Consider the following 20026-nt stretch of genomic DNA (forward strand, 5'->3'; position numbering starts at 1 on the left):
CCTTTACAACAAACCCCTTCGCTCACCAGGGGCTTCATCTCTCTGAGCCACACATGGAAATCAGCTTGTGCCATTCCTCTGCTTACACCCCTCCAAGGGCTTCCTTCTCAGAATAAACTCTAAAATCATTCTTGCAAGGTCTGGCCCCAGCTCACCTCTCCCGGCTCTACTACCCATCCAAGGGTACCGACCTTGATGTACTTTGTACAGGCCAAAGTCATTCCTGCCCCAGGGCCTTTGCACTTGCTGTTCCTTATGCCTGGTACTCTCTTTCTTAGATGTCAGCATGGCTTTCCCTTCCCTCCAGGTCTCAGCTCATATGTCACCTCTTCTGGGAGTCCTCACTCAGAGAACGGTATCTGCATGAGGCTCCCCGTCCCCTCACCCTGTTTCCTCACACCCTTTATCCCAATCTGACATGGCATCTTATTCATTTGGTGTCAATTTTGTTGCACTAGAAGGAAGACTGGGCCTTGGTTGTCTACTGCTGTGTGCACAGCACCCACAACAGTGTCCTCAGACACACAATAGATGCTCAACAGACACAGTTGGATGTTGAGCAGGTTTTAGTTCTCTGGATGGTTGGGAACATTCACTAACAAACCTGGAAGGCCCCCAGGAAGTCCCAGTCACTAGGAACTCCTCTGGGGCCCCTCAGGAACCTATCTTCTCTGGTCCCTGCTGCATTTGTTTTCTCTTATATCTTGTTTCTTTATTTTATTATTTTATGTTAATTTTCAACATTTTATTTTAAACATTTCAGACCTACAAGTCACAGGCATATTAAAAAGAACACCTGCCTAACCACGTAAATTTAATGATTTTACCACTTTTTTTTTTTTCTTTTTAGGGCTACCCCTGAAGCATATGGAGATTCCCAGGCTCAGGGTCATATCAGAGATACAGCTGCCAGCCTACACCACAGCCACAGCAATGCAGGATCTGAGCCACATCTTCGACCTACACCACAGCTCACGGCAACATGGGATCCCTAACCCACTGAGTGAGGCCAGGAATCAAACCCACATCCTCATGGATCCTAATTGGGTTCATTAACCACTGAGCCACAAAGGGAACTCCCAATTTTACCACATTTGTGATTTCCAGACAGACAGTGTTTTGTTTTTTGTTTTTTGGTTTTTGGTTTTTTTTGGCCATGCCCACATCATGTGAAATTTCCATGGGCCATGGATCAAACCCGAACCACAGCAGCAACCCGAGCCACAGCAATGACAACATGAGATCCTTCACCCACTGCACCACAAGAGAATTCCCTGAGTGGGTTTGAAGGGGAATTTGAACAAAAGTCTCCCAGGACTAGAGCTCCTGCTGTGGCACAGTGGGTTGAGGATCTATCTGCAGCAGCTGAGGTCGCTGTGGAGGCACAGGTTTGATCCCTGGCCTGGGACCTTCCATAGGCCACAGGTGCAGCCATAAAAAGCATGAAAGTGTCTCCCAGAATCATGATCACACACACCCTTAGGGACTCAGCATCCTATGAGCCCTATTGGGATCAGACCCCTGGCTGTCCCTCCTTCTTCCCACTTGCCCTTCATGCTTCAGGATGTCCGCTTGTCCAAGTTATCAACACAAGACCTTGGCACAAGCAGAGTCCTCTGCCTGAAACACTGGACTTGCAACCTGTTTCTACTCCTCATCTTTCCTGCTCCAGCGCAGACGTCCTTCCTCCAGGAAATCTTCTTCGACCCACAGACCTCTAGGCTTCTCCATCCCAGCCCTGGCCACTCTGACCCCTAATTCCACCTTCACAGCCTGACCACTCTTTTGTGCCTATTTGCTGACATTTCATCTCCCTGCTGGACTCCTGATGAGGGGATCCAGGATGCCTCTGTCGCCACTGGGTGCCTGCATCACCCAGCCCTGAGTCAGCCCAGGCTGGCCTTAGCGAGTGTTTGCTGAGCGAGAGTTCTTTGTGACCTTGATTTTCTGTCTGTGTTTGGTCTCTGATAAGATGGTGGACTCAGCAATGCCCTTCGCCTCCTGGGCAGGTCACCCTTCCCCCACCTCCAGACCCCGGGGAAACTGAAGCAGGGACCCAGCAGGCAGCGACCTTGCTTCCCCTCCTCCTCGAGCTGGCACAGGAGCAGGCAGCAGGTCGAGTGAGGGGCAAGGTAAGCTGGCAGCCAGGTCTCCCGTGTTCTGCTCCTCTCCCCCCTTGTCCGGATGTGGAAAGGCCAACTGTCTCAGGCTTCCGTGTCTAGGATTGTGAAATCACATCCTCAATCCAACCATCTCTCCCTTCTCTGCTCCCACTCAGTTCGACCTCCAGCCCCTCCTGCTGGGGTCTCACAGCAGCCTCCTCCCCCTCTCCACCCCCTCATGCTGCTCCCCACCAGCAGGCAAAGAGACCCCTGAGTCAGACCAGGGCCCTCCTGGCTCAGAGCCCTCGCACGGCTCCACCTCAAAGCCACGTCCTCACATTGAGGCTCAAGGCCCTAGCGAGCTGCCTCTCAGACCTCCCCTCCTCCCACCTCCTGCTGCTGGGTCCCTGCCAGCCCCACTGGCCCTGGAGATTCAGGGCCCTCCCCCAGATTCTGCACAGCCCCTCGCTCCCTCCATTGGATCTTTTCTTTTTCTTCATTTTCTTTGTTCTTTCTATGGCCACACCGGCAGCATATGGAAGTTCCCTGGCCAGGGGTCCAATTGGAGCTGCAACTGTGAGCTACGCCGAAGCTTGCAGTGATGCTGGATCCTTAACCCACTGAGCAAGGCTAGGGATCAAACCTGCATCCCCACAGAGACAATGCCGAGTCCTTAACTCACTGAGCCACAACGGGAACTCCCTCCATCAGACCTTTACATGACTGTTGACTTCCCAGTGAGGCCTCCTTGACAAACCTCATTCAAATGGTAACCCGAAGTCTCCCTCCTGCCCTCTCCATTTCATTACCTTCTCCACTTTTTCCCCCTAGCACTTATCACTTTCCAACCTATGCAATTTTTCTTACTTCTTGCATTTCTTGTGTATTTTCTGAATCCCCAGACAGAATGTGAATAACAAGAGGGCAGGAATTTTTCTCTGTTTTTCTTTGGACAAATGTATCTCTAGTGCCTAGAATAGCAAAGAGTGGGCTATTCAACACCAGATCCTTAACCCACTGAGAGAGGCCAGAGATCAAACCTGCATCCTCATGGTTCCTAGCCGGGTTTGTTACAGCTGAGCCATGATGGGCATTCCGATGTGATGTTCTTTGTCCACCAAAGACACATGTCCCCAACATAAACAGAGGGACAGACGCACAAACAAAATGACAAGAAACCCAAGATAACAGCTGACACTCATTGGAAACTTACTGCACTGAGCCTGTCTTCAGCACTTATACGTGTGAGCTTGTTTCATCCTCACAATAACCTTATGAGGAAGGCACCGGATTTTGTTTTTGTTTGTGTCTTTTTAGGGCCGCATTCTGGGCATATGGAGGTTCCCGGGCTAGGGGTCTAATTGGAGCCATAGCTGCCATCCTACACCACAGCTCACAGCAACGCAGGATCCAAGCCACATCTGCAACCTACACCACAGCTCACAGCAACGCCAGATCCTTAACCCATTGAGTAGGACTAGGGATTGAATCCACATCCTCATGGATACTAGTCAGATTCGTTTCCACTGAGTCATAATGGGAACTCCAGCATTGCTGTGGCTGTGGTATAGGCCGGCAGCTGCAACTGGGATTCAACCCCTAGCCTGGGAATTCCATATGCTGCAGGTGCAGCCCTAAGGAAAAAAAAAAAAAAGAGAGAGAGAGAGGGTGGGGGTGCGGGGGGGAGAATTGGTTTTCTTCTCTGTTATTTGCAACCAGGGAATACAGATGGATTCCTTGCCCAAATTTGTTGACATCAGCCTTTTTACCTTTAGGTATTCTTTGGGTATATAGTGGTATCCCATTGCGGGTTTAATTTGCATTTCCCTAATGACGAAGGATGCTAAGCGCCCTGCATATGCTGCTGTGGCCGTGTGGAAATTATATTTTGTGAAATGCATGTTCATGGTTTTTGCTCATTAAAACAAGTCAAATGGCTTGTTTTTCCTTTTTCTTTTTCATCTGGTGGCACCCACGGCATGTGGAATTTCCCAGGCCAGGGATTGAACCCATACCAGAGCAGCAACCCAAACCACTGCAGTGACAATGCTGGATCCTTAACCCACTGCGCCACAGGAAAGCTCTGAACTGCTTGTTTTTTCCTATTGCTTTCAATTTGTGACTTGACTTTTCACTTTCTTAGTGGTGTCTTAACAAACAGAAGTGTAAAACTTTGATGAAGATCCAATTATCATTTTGAATATTATGCTTAGGTTTTTTGTGTTGAAGAAATATTTGTCTACCTTTCCAAAGGTTATAGAAAATACTCTCGGAGTTCCCGTCGTGGTGCAGTGGTTAACGAATCCGACTAGGACCCATGAGGTTGCGGGTTCGGTCCCTGCCCTTGCTCAGTGGGTTAACGATCCGGCGTTGCCGTGAGCTGTGGTGTAGGTTGCAGACGCGGCTCGGATCCCGCGTTGCTGTGGCTCTGGCGTAGGCCGGTGGCTACAGCTCCGATTCGACCCCTAGCCTGGGAACCTCCATATGCCGCGGGAGCAGCCCAAGAAATAGCAACAACAAAAAAGACAAAAAAGACAAAAAAAAAGAGAAAAAAAAGAAAATACTCTCTTGTGTTTTCTCATGGAAGCTTTATAGTTTTACCTTTCATATTAAGCCTGTGATCCATCCTGAATTAATTTTGTGGCTACCATCCTGGACAGGACATTTCTAGGTTGATGATACACAAGATTGAAGGCCAGTTGCCATGGGAACCAACCAAGTAATTAGAGGATTTGAACTCTGTATACCCACCCACCCCCACCAACCTCTGGGGAGGAGAGAGGGGCTGGGGGTTAAATCAATTGCCAGTGGCCAATGAGTTAATCAATTATGACTGTAATGAAGTGTAAAGCAAAGAAAAACAAAGCACATCACTTGCCCCCCAGTTCTCACTGACAGTGCATCCTGATGGGAATTCAAGATGAAAAAACAGGATGAAGCATCCGGTGCTTTGGAAAAATAGGCCCTTTTGAGAGTCAGATGTGTATCTTAGGAAGAATTTGAATGAACCCAGATTCCTGCTTTTTTCATATACAGAAAAGCACTAAAATCATTCACCTGAGTTAACTGTTCTTTGAGACTAGCAGTAATCTTTTACCAAGATTACCAAGTAATCTTTTTGCCAATATACACATATTCCCAAGCCCAAAATCATACATATACTGGCTTCTCCCCCTACCTCTTTGGAGCAGTTCCTTAGAACCACTGAGAGGGTGTCTCCTGGGCCAGCATCCCTAGTAGTCTCCCTGAATATAACGTAAACTCAAAACTCTTACATTGAGCATTTTTCTTTAAGTCAACAGAGTTCTCTATCAAAACCTAAAAGGATGGGTTCCAAGAGCTTCTGGGTTGGTGAACATGAGGAGGGGCTAAGAGAGGGTTGCATGGAAGCTCCACGCCCTTTCCTCGTATCTTGCTCTGTGCACGTCTTCCATCTGACTCTCCTTGAGTTACATCCTTTTAGAATAAACTGGTCATGATGTTGATCCCTATCTAGACCCGGCTACCCAGGACAGTAGCCACTGACCACACGTGGCAAATTTAACTTAATTATTAATTATCACTAAATTACCTACAAAATTGATTCTTCAGTTGCACTAGCGACATTTCAAGTGCTCAGTAGCCACATATGCCTAGTGGGTATGATATTGGACAGAGTGGATGACAGAGAATTTTGCCACTGCCAAATGTCCTCTAAGACAGTACTGACCCAGAACTATCCTGTTGCTTTACATCTTACTCTTCTGTGTGCTCTCAGTGTAGAGTAGGTGTTATGGAGGCAGACACCTCATCAATCTGAGTCAGCACTGAATCACTAAGGCCTAAAATAGTGCCTGGTACAGGATAGTGGTTGCCCAGCAAGTGTCTGCTGAATACATAAATAAGCCCCATGGAAGTTCGTGAAGTGGATGCAGGGGCACACAGGTGCCTGTGCACATACACATACATACAGCAGATGAATGGAGCACAGAAACTTCCTCATAAACTTCATTGCTCTTAAAAATCTGGTGGGGGGGGGAGACGTCCCTCAGTAAGGTAGGTTACTGATGTTCAAGGTCAAAGGTTCCAAGAGGACCCAGGAGGTACCGTTCATGACTCTCCAAGGGAGGTGAGCTTTCAAAACGATCTCATATTCGATGCTTCAAGATTCGGACTACAATGGAGCAAATGACCATAATGGAGCCCACCAGGATGCTTGAGATGCTGAAGGCCAAGGCCCGTCTGGAATTTATCTGTGCTTTCCTTTGATTCCCAAGGAGGTTGGCTTCACGGGTCTGTGGGGAGGAAGCAAACTGGTGGGAGCGTTTCCAAGGAGGAGGGAGATGAGCGAGGGACATCTCGGGGGGGGGGGGGGGGGTGCAAGGTCAGGAATGGTGGAGTGAGGGAGGTAAGGACAGTGTTCAGCCCCTCGGTGGAAAAAGGAAGACAGAGGGGAGCCAGATGGGGGATGCTGGGGCACAACACAGGAGGAGGAACAGAGAGGAGGTGCTGGGGAGGAGCAGGGCAGCTAGACATGAAGAGGGAGGGAGTAAATCCTTCAAGAGGAAAAAGAAGGGGTCCCTGGGGAATAGCAGGGAGGTGGGGTGGGACAGAGGAGGCAGATGTGGGGAAAATGGGAGTTGATGGTAGCCGGGAGGTGCCCACCTTGATGGAGAACAAGATGGCTGGTATTGCCAGCAGAATGCAGAAGAAGATGGAAATGATGGAGAGAAACAAATAATCCTTTTCTGGGGGATTCAAGGGCATCAGGACGACTGGCTGCATCGGGTAGACCTTCTGTATCTGGATGGCCTGCTGCACTGGAATGACCTCGGACTCTAAGTCCCTGGGGTCAGTCCCAGGAGCCATGGACCTTGGCCTGAGGAGCAGACGCTGGGCAGGTGGAATCTGCAGACATAAATGGGGCCAGGAGAGGTGAAATCCGAGCTCCCAAGAAATGAAGGACACCCTGAAACCACCCCTCTGCCTAGAAAGGCACTGAAAATGGACACTGCCCGGAACCAGAGAACAATACTCCAAGCCAGAACCCAGCACACCACGTATGTTCCCTGATGGCCCTATAACACAATTTAACCCTCTGCTATCCTCTAGTTACTCCTCTGTACCCCCTCACCCACGTCACCCCCTCGGTGTCTCTAACTGCTTTCCTCCGATAATTTCTCCCCACACCCATACATGTGTTTTATGTGGACATAAACGTGGACATTTATGTGTGTTTTATGTGTGTTTACGTGGACATAAACACATGTAAACTCCCATACTCTTGTCTAATAATCCATCACAAACCTAGTTAACGTCCTTGGGACTTTCCTTCGCCTCTCTGTCCCTGAGGCTGCCTTGGGGCATTGAGCCACTGGGCGTGGCTTCGCTGCTGACCACCCCTTCATTATGATTGGTTGCTCCCTTATATGTGTGTCGCAATGCTCAGTCCCGGCTCCTGATTGGTTCAGTGCATGTAAGGGGTGTTACCTAGCCAATCCCCTTTCTTCCTACCCTCTTGAGTCAACAAATAAAGGGGCTGAGATACAGTTATTTGCCCTTTTTATTTTTCTCAGCTTGAAGTCCTGATTGGTTCAACACTGAGACCCCATAAGTGATTGTGGGTCTCACTTCCAGACTAAATCTGAGCTCAGTGGGCAAACTGATGTTCCTACAAGGAACCTACTGTACACTAGACCCAGGTTGAGCCCCGAGGGCCTGAGGCAGACAAGGCCAGGGCTTTCCTGGGATTCACAGCCACTGGGAGAGAAGGAGGAAAAACACCCAAATAAATAAATGAAAAAATTTAATGGAGGACTAAGGGCTACGAGCAATAATGAAAATGAAGCAGGAGCGAGAGACACCTGCGGTGGAGGGGGGCAGGGGCACATGAGGCTGAGGGGTGGGGTTGAGAGGGCAGGAAAAGCCTCTCTGAGAAGGAACATCTAAAGTGACACCTGACGTACAAAAGGAACTAGCCATTAGAAGATTTGGAGGAAAGAGTTCCAGGCAATGGGAGCAGCCAGTACAAAGGCTCCGTGGTGAGAAGGAGGGTAAGAAAAAGAACAGAAACAGGGCAGGGTAGCTGGACCCAGTGATAGATGAGGATGTATAAACAGCACATAGGACTGCACATACTCAAACACACACACACACATACACACACACACACACACACACACACACACTGCAATCTAGCAAATCCTCCCGAGACTTTTCTCTCTTTGCTTTCAACATTTCCTTCAAATGAGTAGCCCTGTGAATGGCAGTGGAGGGAACCCAGAGCAAGTGAGTGAGGTGCCTGTGCTGCTTCCCTTGAAGAATTAGGCTGAATGGCCCTAGGATCTCTCTGCTGGCACTTCCTTGGCTTGAAGATTCTTTAGTTAGTGTTTCCCTTGGCCTTTGATGGCCATCAGATAATGGTAGGAAAATGTAAGATGAGGGGGGAACACTCATGATTCAGAGTGACCCACTTGTTCTTCTTAGCTCTCCTGGTCTGTGGAGATGGGAGGGGGATGTGCCTTCATGATGTTTGCTCTGGGAGACCTTTGAAGAGAAGACCAAAGCCTAGGCTGAGAGCTACAACCGTCCAGCGACAGTCATCACAGGGAAGACACACAGAGGGTGGGGGCTTTTTGGTTAAGGCATGACACCGGAGGGTGGCGAGGGCTCAGAGAATGGCCACCCATTCTCTGATAGAAAAAGTCAGGAGATGGGACCGCCAAGGGAAGAATCAGACCTGAATGGTGATTTTCAAAGCGTGGTCCTCTGACGAGCAGTGTCAACATCACCTGGAAATCTCTTCACAATGCAAATTCCTGCCCACCCCTAGACTTCCTGACTATGAAACCCTGGTGAAGCAACCCACCCCCCCAGATCTGCGTTTAATAAGCCGTCCATGTAATTCTGATGCAAACTAAAGTTTGAGAACCACCAGACTAGAGGAATGAATGAGAAAGGGTAGAAGTGCCAAGGCCCCTCTAAGAGCTTCAATCTGACCCCTGGGCTTTGGCTTTAGGAGGTTCCTTGGCTTCTGGAGGTACAGAGGCTCCTCAACGGGGTCCTGCATGAGGCTTTATCTATCTATTCATTCATTCATTCATTTATTGGCTGTGCCTATGGCATGTGGAAGTTCCCAGGCCAGAGACTGAATCTGAGCTACAGCTGTGACCCAACTCGCTGCAGTGACAACGTTGGATCTTTAACCTACTGCACCACAAGGGAACTCCTGCATGAGGTTTTATATCCATAAATAGTGGGGAAAGATAACAAAATAGCTTCACTTAACCCAAAGAAAGACATTGGGTCTTAAATCAATTGAGAGTACTTTCAAGGAAACACTTATAGACATGCATGCCTATATCTAGACATATTGTCATCCAAATACTCAATTCCAAGGATAAGAACAGATTTTTGCAAGCTTGTGGACTGAACATACGAGACTGTATTCCAAGTACTGTGGGAACCTGTCAAAGGATATAAGCTGAGGAGAGATATGATTGGATACACATTTTCATGGTTGTTTGGCTGTCCTCAGTAGAATGGAGAGAGGGAGTAGAATGGAGAGAGAGCAAGTTTCTGCTGTTCTTATGGGCACAGAGTCCTTTCTTATGCCTAGAAAGAGAAGGGAGCAAGGCCCAGATTATGCAGGTTCTTGGTGTGCAGAGATATGTCTGAAACAGACAAGGCCCCAGGAATATCAGACGAGAACAAGCCATGTGGGGCTACGAAATTGTGTGTGTTCATGTGTATGTGTTGTGTGTGTGTGTGAGAGAGAGAGAGAAAGACAGAGACAAAGAAAAGTGTTGATGGAGTCTCTTTGCCTCCTGGAAAGTCACAGACCCTTTTTGCCTGGTAGGGTGGGCACTGGAGGTATGGGCAGAGTAGGGCAGGGTCAGGAATCAGAGTGACCTTCATGCTTCCTTGCCTTCACGGTTCCAAACAATGTCACAGGCCATCAAAACTGAGCCCCATGTGGTAAAAACCAAAGACATTCATGAACCCACCTACATGAAAAGCATATTTATCTCTCTTTTACACAAACAACACACACACACACACACACACACACACTCCACAAACCAATATGTCCCTCTTAGAATTCACTGGTTTTAAAGTTTTCAAGATTTCCTCCACAATAAAATCCCCACTGAAAGGAGCTAGAAGAAATAAACACAATTAAATCCACTACTTTGTGATGATCTCTTTTGGGTGAGCAGGGAATCCAACTGACTCAACAATCTATGAGCTAGTGGGAATCTTTTCTGCAAATTAAAAAAAATTTTTTTTGTCTTTTTGTCTTTTCTAGGGCCGCTCCCGCGGCATATGGAGGTTTCCAGGCTAGGGGTCTAATTGGAGCTGTAGCCACCCGCCTACGCCAGAGCCACAGCAACTGGGAATCTGAGCCGTGCCTGCAACCTACACCACAGCTCATGGCAATGCCAGATCCTCAACCCACTGAGCAAGGCCAGGGATTAAACCCGCAACCTCATGGTTCCTAGTCAGATTCGTTAACCACTGCGCCACAATGGGAACTCCTAAATTTATTTTTTTAATTTTTATTTATTTATTTATTTTTTAGCTAGTGGGAATCTTGCCTGGAGGGTCTTGTCACTGGAGAGTCCTTTGCCTGGTGGGTCCATTGCCCAATGTGTTCCTTGTCTATAAATTTTCTTGGTCAAAATGTCTCTGTTGGATGTTCCCCTTGGTTTTGCTGATCAGCAAGGAAAGATGAAAATATATAAGATGATGAAGAGCACTCTCCAGTTCCATGTATTCTCAGCCAGCTGGATCTCACAGAAAACTGCTGAGTTCTATCGAAGTTATTCTTCGTGTTATTTTTTGGTCAGTGGTGATGCCCAGATGTGATTTTTATGAGGTCACATGCAGGGTGATGGTAGGTGGGGAGGTATCACTGAAGACCATAGTCGTAACAGTACTGTCCCCCATAAGATTAGGACAGAAGACAATGCAGGGAGCGGAGGCTTTAGAAAAGGGACTTGGGAGGGGGAGCTGATGTGTGGGTATGGGTGTGTGGCTCAGGCAATGACCAACTTTGAGAGAGATGCAGAGTTTGGACTTCAGACTTCTCTCAAGAGGTGTGTGGGGGTGGGGTGGGGGGGCATTTGCGTGTTTTTTTTAAATTTTTTGTTATAGTTGATTTACAATGTTATGTCAATTTCTGTTGTACAGCAAAGTGACCCAGTCATACATACATATATATGTATATATATATATATATATATATACACATTCTTTTTCTCCTATTATCTTCTATCATGTTCTATCACGAGCGATTAGACACAGTTCCCAGTGCTATGCAGCAGGACCTCATTGCTTATCCATTCTAAATGTAATATTTTGCATCTACTAACCCCCAACTCTCAGTCCATCTGACTCTCTCCCCCTCCCCCTTGGCAACCACAAGTCTGCTCTCCATGTCTGTGAGTCTGTATCCATTCTGTAGATAGGTTCATCCCTGCTGCTAAGAGCCCTCTAGGCTCAAGCCAGCCCTGAAAAATAGTGACAGCTGCCCTGATGTCTCCTTGCTTCAACTCTGCACTCTCCCCACCCCCACCCCAATCCACCCTCCTTTGGGCAGCTAGAGTGGAGTTTCTAAAAATACAAACCACGAGTTCCCTGGCGGCTCAATGGGTTAAGGACTCAGCATTGTCACTTGACCTGGGAACTTTTGCCTGCCATGGGCATGGCCAATGTATAAATATATATATACAAACTACATACCACATGATATCACTCTCTTGTTTAAATCCTCCAATATCTCTCCTTCGCAGGTAAAATCTGAACACTCTTCCTGTGGCCTATACATTGTTATGTCATCATCTGGCCACTGCCCTCTGCAAACTCATCTCCTGACGTTCTCTCCTGCTCAACTCCTCAGAGCCTTTGCACTTGCTGTTCTATCTGCTGGGACTCCTTCCTCTAGCTCTTCAATGCGGAGGCTTCGTTCCACTCTACACATCTGTGCGTATCTCCAGTATCTTTATCGTAAGGAGTACGCAGACTGCTATCACATCACGCTGTTTCCTCTGTAGTGCTTACACCTACCTGAAACTAGCTCATTTACTTACATCTTGTTTACTTCTTATAATCATATGTACTTATGTATAATTATAATAATTCTTGTCTATAATCTCCTTAATTTATATTAAATGATTATATTATGTAATAATACTATAGGAGTTCCCATGGTGGTGCAGCAGAAATGAATCCAACTAGGAATCATGAGGTTTCAGGTTCGATCCCTGGCCTTGCTCAGTGAGTTAAGGATCCTGCGTTCCTATGGTTGTGGCGTAGGCCGGCAGCTGTAGTTCAGATTCGACTCCTAGCCTGGGAACCTCTATATACAGCGGCTATAGCCCTAAAAAGCAAAATAATAATAATAATTATAATAATAAAAGTGATTAGCACTTTTCCTACAATAATCGACGTGCTTATATGGTGATTAGTATATTTCTAATTTCTTTTTCATTTACTTTCAAATTTAGGACATATGTTCATATCACTTGCTATTTATCCAATATATGTTCAAAGTTACTACCTCTCATTTATTGTAAGCAAAGGAATAGACCTTCTATTAAGTGTACAGATTTATATATATATATGTGGGTATGTTCTTTAATTAAAGAGGTTTATTAATTTTTCCCACTGGTTCAAAAAATGTTCCCATGCAGATAAATAGCAAACTGTTTGTAATCTACTGGAACCAAGATGCTTTTGATTTTAGCATAATGCATTTTGTCATTTTATCTTATATCTCTTAATATTTAATAAAGAAATGCCTTCATTTTTGTGCAAAGTACCTTGATTTCATTTGCTATTGATGGTCATTGGGTAGCCATTATTTTAATGCAGCATTTATTTATTTATTTATCTTTGTCTTTTTAGGGCTGAACCCGCAACATATGGGGGCTCCCAGGCTAGGGTTTGAATTGGAGTTATGCCGGCCTATGCCACAGCCACAGCAACATCGGATCCAAGCTGCAGTCTGCAACCTATACCACAATTCATGGAAATGCCAGATCCTTAGCTCACTGAGCAAGGCCAGGGATTGAACCTGAGACCTCACAAGGTACTAGTCATACTAGTCAGTTTCGTTACCACTGAGCCACAAGGGGAACTCCCACAGGCAGCCTGCAACACAAGCCAGTCAGGAAGCTACCAAGCTCCACCTCCTGGAGAGAAGGAGTAGCTACATAAATTATCCAGACTTCTGTAAAGATTTGTCTCTTCTCCAACATTTATTGATTTCTTCACTCAATCATATATCTGTATAAATAAGGACTTGTGGATTTGTTTTTAGTGCCGCACATGCGGCATATAGAAGTTCCCAGGCTAGGGGTCGAATCCACAGCAATGCAGGTTCCGAGCTGCATCTGCAACCTACGCTGCAGCTTGCTGCAACGGCGGATCCTTGACCCACTGCGAGGGGCCAGGGATCGAATCCGCATCCTCTTGCATACTAGTCAGATTTTTTTTTTTTTGTCTTTTCTAGGGCTGCTCCTGCGGCATATGGAGGTTCCCAGGCTAGGGGTCCAATCGGAGCTGTAGCAACCAGCCTATGCCAGAGCCACAGCAACGCGGGATCCGAGCCGCCTCTGCAACCTACACCACAGCTCAGGGCAACGCCGAATCCTTAGCCCACTGAGCAAGGCCAGGGATCGAACCCACAACCTCATGGTTCCTAGTCTGGTTTGTTAACCATTGCGCCACGACGGGAACTCCAACTAGTCAGATTCTTAACCCGCTGAGCCACAACAGGAACTCATGTTGTCATTTTTATTGCATTTTAAAACTAACATTCCGTAAAACTGACTTTTATACATACATAAATAGATTTATAACCACCATTCCAATCAGGATATGGAGGAGTTTCATGACCCCAAAATATCTCCCTCATGCTGTCCCTTTACAGTCATATTCCTACCACCACCCCCAGCCCCCACTGATCCGTGTCAATGTCGTTTGGCCTTTGTGAGAACTATGAGTGAGAGCGACGTGTCAATGGAGTCATACAGGTTCAACTTTAGGTAGTTAGGTCCCAAGATCCAAGGGCGCTGATTCAGTCCACATTTATTGGGCATCTACTTCGTCAGGCCCTGTTCTATTTGTAGGGCTACAAGGGGGTGCAAACAAATGTCCTCACCCCCATTAACTCATGTCTCCCCTCATCTGGCCTACCCAAAACAACGAAATATTCCTCTTGACCCCTCAGCTCCATCAAACTATGAATCTGGGTTAGTTGGTTTGTTTGTGTTTAATTCCACAAAAGGAGAGTCAGAACCTGAAACCATCCTCCCTTTATTTATATATTTACTTATTTATTTTATTTATTTTGCTTTTTAGGGCCACACCCGCGACACGTGGAAGCCCCCAGGCTAGGGGTCGAATCAGAGCTACAGCTGCCACCCTACACCACTGCCATAGTAACACGGAATCTGAGCCATGCCTGCGACCTACACCACAGTTCAAGGCAGCGCTGGATCCTTAACCCACTGAGCGAGGCCAGAGATGGAACCTGCATCCTCACGGATACTAGTCGGACTTGTTTCCACTGGGCCACAACGGAACTCCCCATGCTCCCATCTTTTTAGAATCTCCATCCCAGTTGAATATGTTCATGTCTCTCCCATCTTAAATAAAAATATCACTCCTGCTCCCCTACTTCTACCCCAGTCCTGTCTTTCTTGGCCCTTCACAGACAAACTTCCTGAAAATAGCACCTGCATCATTTCCACTTCCACACTTCACAGCCCGTCGCTGGCTCTCTGAAATCGGGCATTGGCCCTATCGTGGCGCAGAAATTGGAACCCACATTCTTCTCAGCCATTGCACTGCCTCGCCTTCCTCCTTCACCTCGAAGGTGAACGCAATGTCCACATGCTGCCTACACTCTCCTCTTCTTGCAAACCATGTGTGTCACTGCGGTGTGGCACCTGCCCCCACTAATCCCTCTGAAACTACCCTCAACAAAGGCAATTTTTTCTTAAATCCAGAGGATACATCTCAGGTCTGGACACATTTGTCCATGCCCTCCTTTTGGAGACCTTTCCTGGCTCCTTCCCAACTCTGGCTCAGGTGCCTTCCTGCCCCTCTCACTCCCCAGAGCCACAGAACACTCTGGCAAGCTGCCACCAAAGGTGCTGGAGGGAATTTCTTGGGAACCTTCATGTAGGTTCCCCTGAAGACAGCCAATCAGAAGGCAGGTCCTCGGAGTACATTAAGATGAGCGGTCGGTGCGTCTGTTTGATGAACCAGTCAGTAGTTGAAAGCAAAGAGAGGGATAGGCTGGCCTATCTCAATAATGGAAAAGCTTCTTCTTTTTCAGACTTGTAGCTGACTAGGAGTCAGGAGGAGATTGCCTTCTTCTTTCCTGCCTAATGACTCGCACCAAGTCCTTTACTTTCTGGAAACTGAAACCCAAGTGCCCAAGCCAGGAAAGCTACTCTTTAGGGAAAGAGGGACCAAAAAATACAAAATCAAAACAAAAAGGACATGAGAGAGTGAAAGAAGAAAAAGAAGAAGCAAGAGATAAATGGGAGAGAGAACTCATCAGATCCATTCACTGCCTTTAGCCATTATAACCTTCCCCTTGGGGATCCCAGCAGTCATCTACACTATGAAGACTGGGCACTGTCTCCACTGCTCAAGACCTAACCTGCAGCATATACGACTCCTCCACTCCTGCACCTCCTTCTGCTGACAACTGAGCACTGGAGGTGGAAGATGTCCTAGCTCTGTTACCTTTGTGGAGAGCCTAAAGAGTTCCCTCAATTCAGTCTATAAAGCCACGCATTTCTTCCACTGCCGCCACCTCCCCTCCACAGATCAAGGAAGACAACTGGGAAGCAAACTGCCACACGACAAGGAAATATTCACAGTAAATGCTTTTCCCGAGTTTTCTGCCATTAAACTGAACATAAATATAGTTTCTACATTCAGCCTTTTGTTGGTTAGGTGACACACCAGCTAAGGGTCATTCCAGTCAAAGGATTCACCTTCCAAGGGATACACGAGCCCAGGTACACAGAGCCCAGACAGGTCACCATCCCAAAGCCACATCAGGCAAGAAACCCTCTATTCAAGAGCATCCCTCCCCCGCCACCCCAGGGACCTGCTAGAAATCAATCTGCATCCTTCATTCCACCCAACCTTGAGTCCTGTCCCCATCAGCTCACAGTTTTTGCTTTGGCATTTCCAGCTTGCCCCTTGAAATGTTCTGAGCCAGTTCGTTCCGTCAGACAGAACAGCACGTACTGATTACCAGTGCTGGGAGTGGATTCCAGCGACATGCAGGAGAGCAAAGATCATGCCCACCACCAGAAACAGAAGTTCAAACATTTCTGAATGCAGAAAACAGAACACAGTCAAGCGCTGGATGAAACAACACCTTTACTCCCATAGGCGAGAGACAGAGAGAGGTTAACTCCAAGAGTGGGCATCTGTTCCCCATGGCTAGCAGGTGCAACTGGCCTACAGGAATACTAAAAGCTGGAGTTCCCGTTGTGGCGCAGTGGTTAACAAATCCGACTAGGAACCATGAGGTTGCGGGTTCGATCCCTGGCCTTGCTCAGTGGGTTAAGGATCCGGCGTTGCCTGTGAGCTGTGGTGTAAGTGGCAGACGCGGCTCGGATCCCACGTTGCTGTGGCTCTGGTATAGGCTGGCAGCTACAGCTCCGATTGGACCCCTAGCCTGGGAACCTCCATATGCTGCGGGAGCGGCTCAAGAAATGGCAAAAAGACAAAAAAAAAAAAAAAAAAACTAAAAGCTGGGCATGTGTCTGAAAGCCACGGATACACAGGCACACCCAGAACAAAGGAGTACCCAGAGAACCTGCAACAGTGAAAGATATTCATTCCTACACAAGCCCTGCACGGGCTGTGTGGGCTCTTCACTCCTTGGTGAGGGAGAGTTCCAAGCCCAAGGCCCATGCTTAGGTGGTAAGTGGAGGTTGAAACACTATCAACACTGTGACCCTGCTTTCCCCAACACAGGCCATGAAGAATTTCCTGATTTCTGGATTGTGTGTGCTGCTGCTATTCTACTTGCTGCTTCTAGGTCCCTGACTGTGCTTAAATTCAGTTGTGTCTTTGACAAACCACGTTGGAGTGTATATTTGTGAACGTTACTGTGTTACTTCCTGTTCACTGACAACTCCCTGAAAACTGGCTCATCACAACCCCTGTTGCCCTAAAAACACAAGCCGAGGGAACTGTCAGCTAAAACCTAATAGAGTTAGCATCCACTGATGGCTCTTACATGAGTCAGTAATTACTACGGTGTTTAAATGGTTGCTGCTTTTCTAATGATGCATAACAAATTCCCACAAACTTAGTTATTAGCACAGAGTTCTATAGGTCAGAACGGCTGGGTTTTATGCTCAGAACCTCACAAGGTTAAAATCAAGGTGCTGGCCTGCACTCCCATTTGGAGCTAGGACCCTCTTCCAAATGAATATGGTTATGGAGCACAGAGATTAGAACTTGAATGAGTAACCAGGAGCAGGTATACGTACACCAAGGAGCAGGAATCTTGGGGCCTCTTTTATTTTATTTATTTATTTATTTATTTATTTATTTATTTATTTGCTGCAGCCATGCATAGAAGTTCTTAAGCCAGGGACTGAACCCGCACCACAGCAGTGACCTGAGCCACAGCAGTGAAAATGCCAGATCCTTAACCTGCTGAACCACGGAGGAACTCCTTGGGGCCGTCTTAGATTCTGCCTCCCGCAGTGTTGATTTCTCAGTCCCATCATTCCATCAACATTAGACGTTGTTCTACTCTAAAGACCTTCCCTCTCTTCACCTTCTTTCTCTCTTCTTCTCTTTCTTTTGTCAGTATGGACTCGAATTCTTTTTTAAGTTAATATTTTATAATCTGTTACTGACATTTTTCATTTATCTTCCCTTTTGTTTGTAAGACTCCTGGTTTTCTTACTAGGCGTGTCTGCTTCCTGGCTCCCCTAGTTCTTGGGAAGCATCTCCGGTCCTACCCTCCTTCCCTGTCTGTGGACAGGGGTCTGCAGGAAGGAGGAGGAGCCAGAATCCAACCTTATGTCTTCCAACCAATCCCTATCTGGGGGGATGGAGTTAAGGTCCTGATAGAGGATGAAGCACCCCCCCGAGTCGGGGAGGAGCAGGGAACAGTGGGACCACGCCCCCTTACAGGGGCAGCCAATCAGGACTTGCGCTGATTTCTCCATTGTGAAGTTTTGGCCTTTGAGGGTTTGGGTCTTGGGATTCTAGTTAGAACAAGGGGAGGCTCTCTGTAGGCTTGGCTCTCTGTTTTCAAGATACTTGGAGTCTTCTAAGGTAGAAAAACCATGCCCCCGAAACCTGCTGCAGATGCCCCCCCACCAGCTGCTGCAGCAGCTCCACCAGCTCCAGGAGCCCCACCAGCCCCAGGGGCCCCACCAGCTCCAGGAGCCCCACCTGCCGAGACCAAGCCACCTGAACAGACACCTGAAGAAATGTCATTTTATGCTCCAGATTACCTATATTTGACCATCGTGGCTCTAATTCTTTTCCCTCCCCTGGGAATACCAGCCATCCTCTTCTCTCGCAAGGTAAACCAATGCCTAAACCATGGCCCATCCTGTCCTCTACCTGCCCCCTTGCATCTGCTCCTGTCCTGGGGATGTGGGTAGGGCTTTTCCCTCAGTTACTGAAGGTGTCCAGCCATTCCCCAAGTGTGTCACAAGGCTGGACTCAGAAACCCACATCTAAAGCTCCCATTCCCACAGACCAAAGAGGCCAACAAGAACAGCAAATGGGAAGAGGCTTATATCAACTCAGGCCGAACTGGATGGCTGGATGTATTCGCCATACTTATCGGTTTAGGCCTCATTTATTACCTGGTCCTATTTATGTGAAGGCCAGGCCCAGTAGCCAATGGGTTCATCCACTCCATCTGGACCCAGCCACCAAGACACTAACCAGCTAAATCAGCCACCATGCAAGAAACCAACAGCTGAGACATCTCTTAGCCAGGAAACCTACCAGCCAAGGGACTCGACATCCAAGCAAACCACTAGCCCCGAAACACCATATGACCTCATCCTCTTAGCCTCCAAATCTGGCATCTTCCTCCTTGGGGGCCCTCGCTTTGCTCTAGATACCCTAAGCTCCTTGATATTGGGCTGCTCTTTCAGAAAAATATTTATTTAAGCCATTAAAACTGAAGAGAATGTTCTGGCTTCCACTGCGTGTGCCTGTGTGTCTTTCTAAGTCAGCGTCTGGGTTTCTCTAGAGCTATGCGTTTCCCAGATCGTGGGAAAATCAGAATGATCTAATGGTGACGCACAGAGACATAGAAATCAGCCAGATGTGGGTTTACATCCCACCTCCGACACTTAAAAATTGTATATCCTTGAACAAGATGATCGTCTTCAGCCCGGTTCCTTTGTAAAACGGACATAAGAATTGCCAATGTGGGATATTTAGGAGTTTGAGTCAATGTTCTCTGGGTTCATTCAAGCTGGAATTCTAGGCTTCCAGTGTCTCAGAGCAGAGATAGGAAAACAGAAACCACCTCCAGCTTTTGAGATTTAAAAGTCAAACTCTTGGGGAAAGAGTGGTAAGACCTGAAGAAATAAATAGTAGATTTGGCAAAAGAACGGAGAGAGACCAGCTCTCCCCCAGTTCTGAAAGGGAAATGGTCCTCTATTCATGGAATAGGGAAGCAGAGAAAGTCTAGATGCCAGTATATCCATGAGAAGGCCCCCAAAGCCTCAGGAACAGGCAGAGTCTCAAAGACTCCAGATAATACCTATATTCCCACTTCACGTATAAATCCTAGAGAGGCTTTAAGATCGCAAAGGAAATATGCTGTATGGTGTGGAGGCCTAGGAAGAAATGGCCTCTGACAACCAAGTAGGATATCTCATATCCTCAAGCTTGGTGAGGAGGCGGTGAAGGTTATA

The 20026-nt window shown here is 47.3% G+C and overlaps 1 protein-coding gene and 1 long non-coding RNA gene across 2 annotated transcripts; one reads left to right on the forward strand and one right to left on the reverse strand.

Annotated features, from left to right (window-relative positions):
• Window positions 1-4921: 4921 nt before the first annotated feature.
• LOC125133756 (uncharacterized) lies at window positions 4922-6985 on the reverse strand. The gene is made up of 2 exons (XR_007136503.1): window positions 6747-6985; window positions 4922-6376 (listed from the first exon to the last, which is right to left on the reverse strand). It is a non-coding gene; the product is annotated as an uncharacterized LOC125133756 (long non-coding RNA).
• Window positions 6986-18427: 11442 nt separating this feature from the next.
• On the forward strand, window positions 18428-19005 carry PMIS2 (PMIS2 transmembrane protein). Its single transcript, XM_047791321.1, has 2 exons — window positions 18428-18670; window positions 18848-19005. Exons 1-2 carry the CDS (start codon window positions 18428-18430, stop codon window positions 18974-18976), a joined length of 372 nt encoding a protein of 123 aa, XP_047647277.1. The 3' UTR covers window positions 18977-19005.
• The last annotated feature ends 1021 nt before the right edge of the window (window positions 19006-20026 follow it).

This window comes from Phacochoerus africanus, chromosome 8, assembly GCF_016906955.1.
Source record: "Phacochoerus africanus isolate WHEZ1 chromosome 8, ROS_Pafr_v1, whole genome shotgun sequence".
Classification (NCBI taxonomy): domain Eukaryota; kingdom Metazoa; phylum Chordata; class Mammalia; order Artiodactyla; family Suidae; genus Phacochoerus; species Phacochoerus africanus.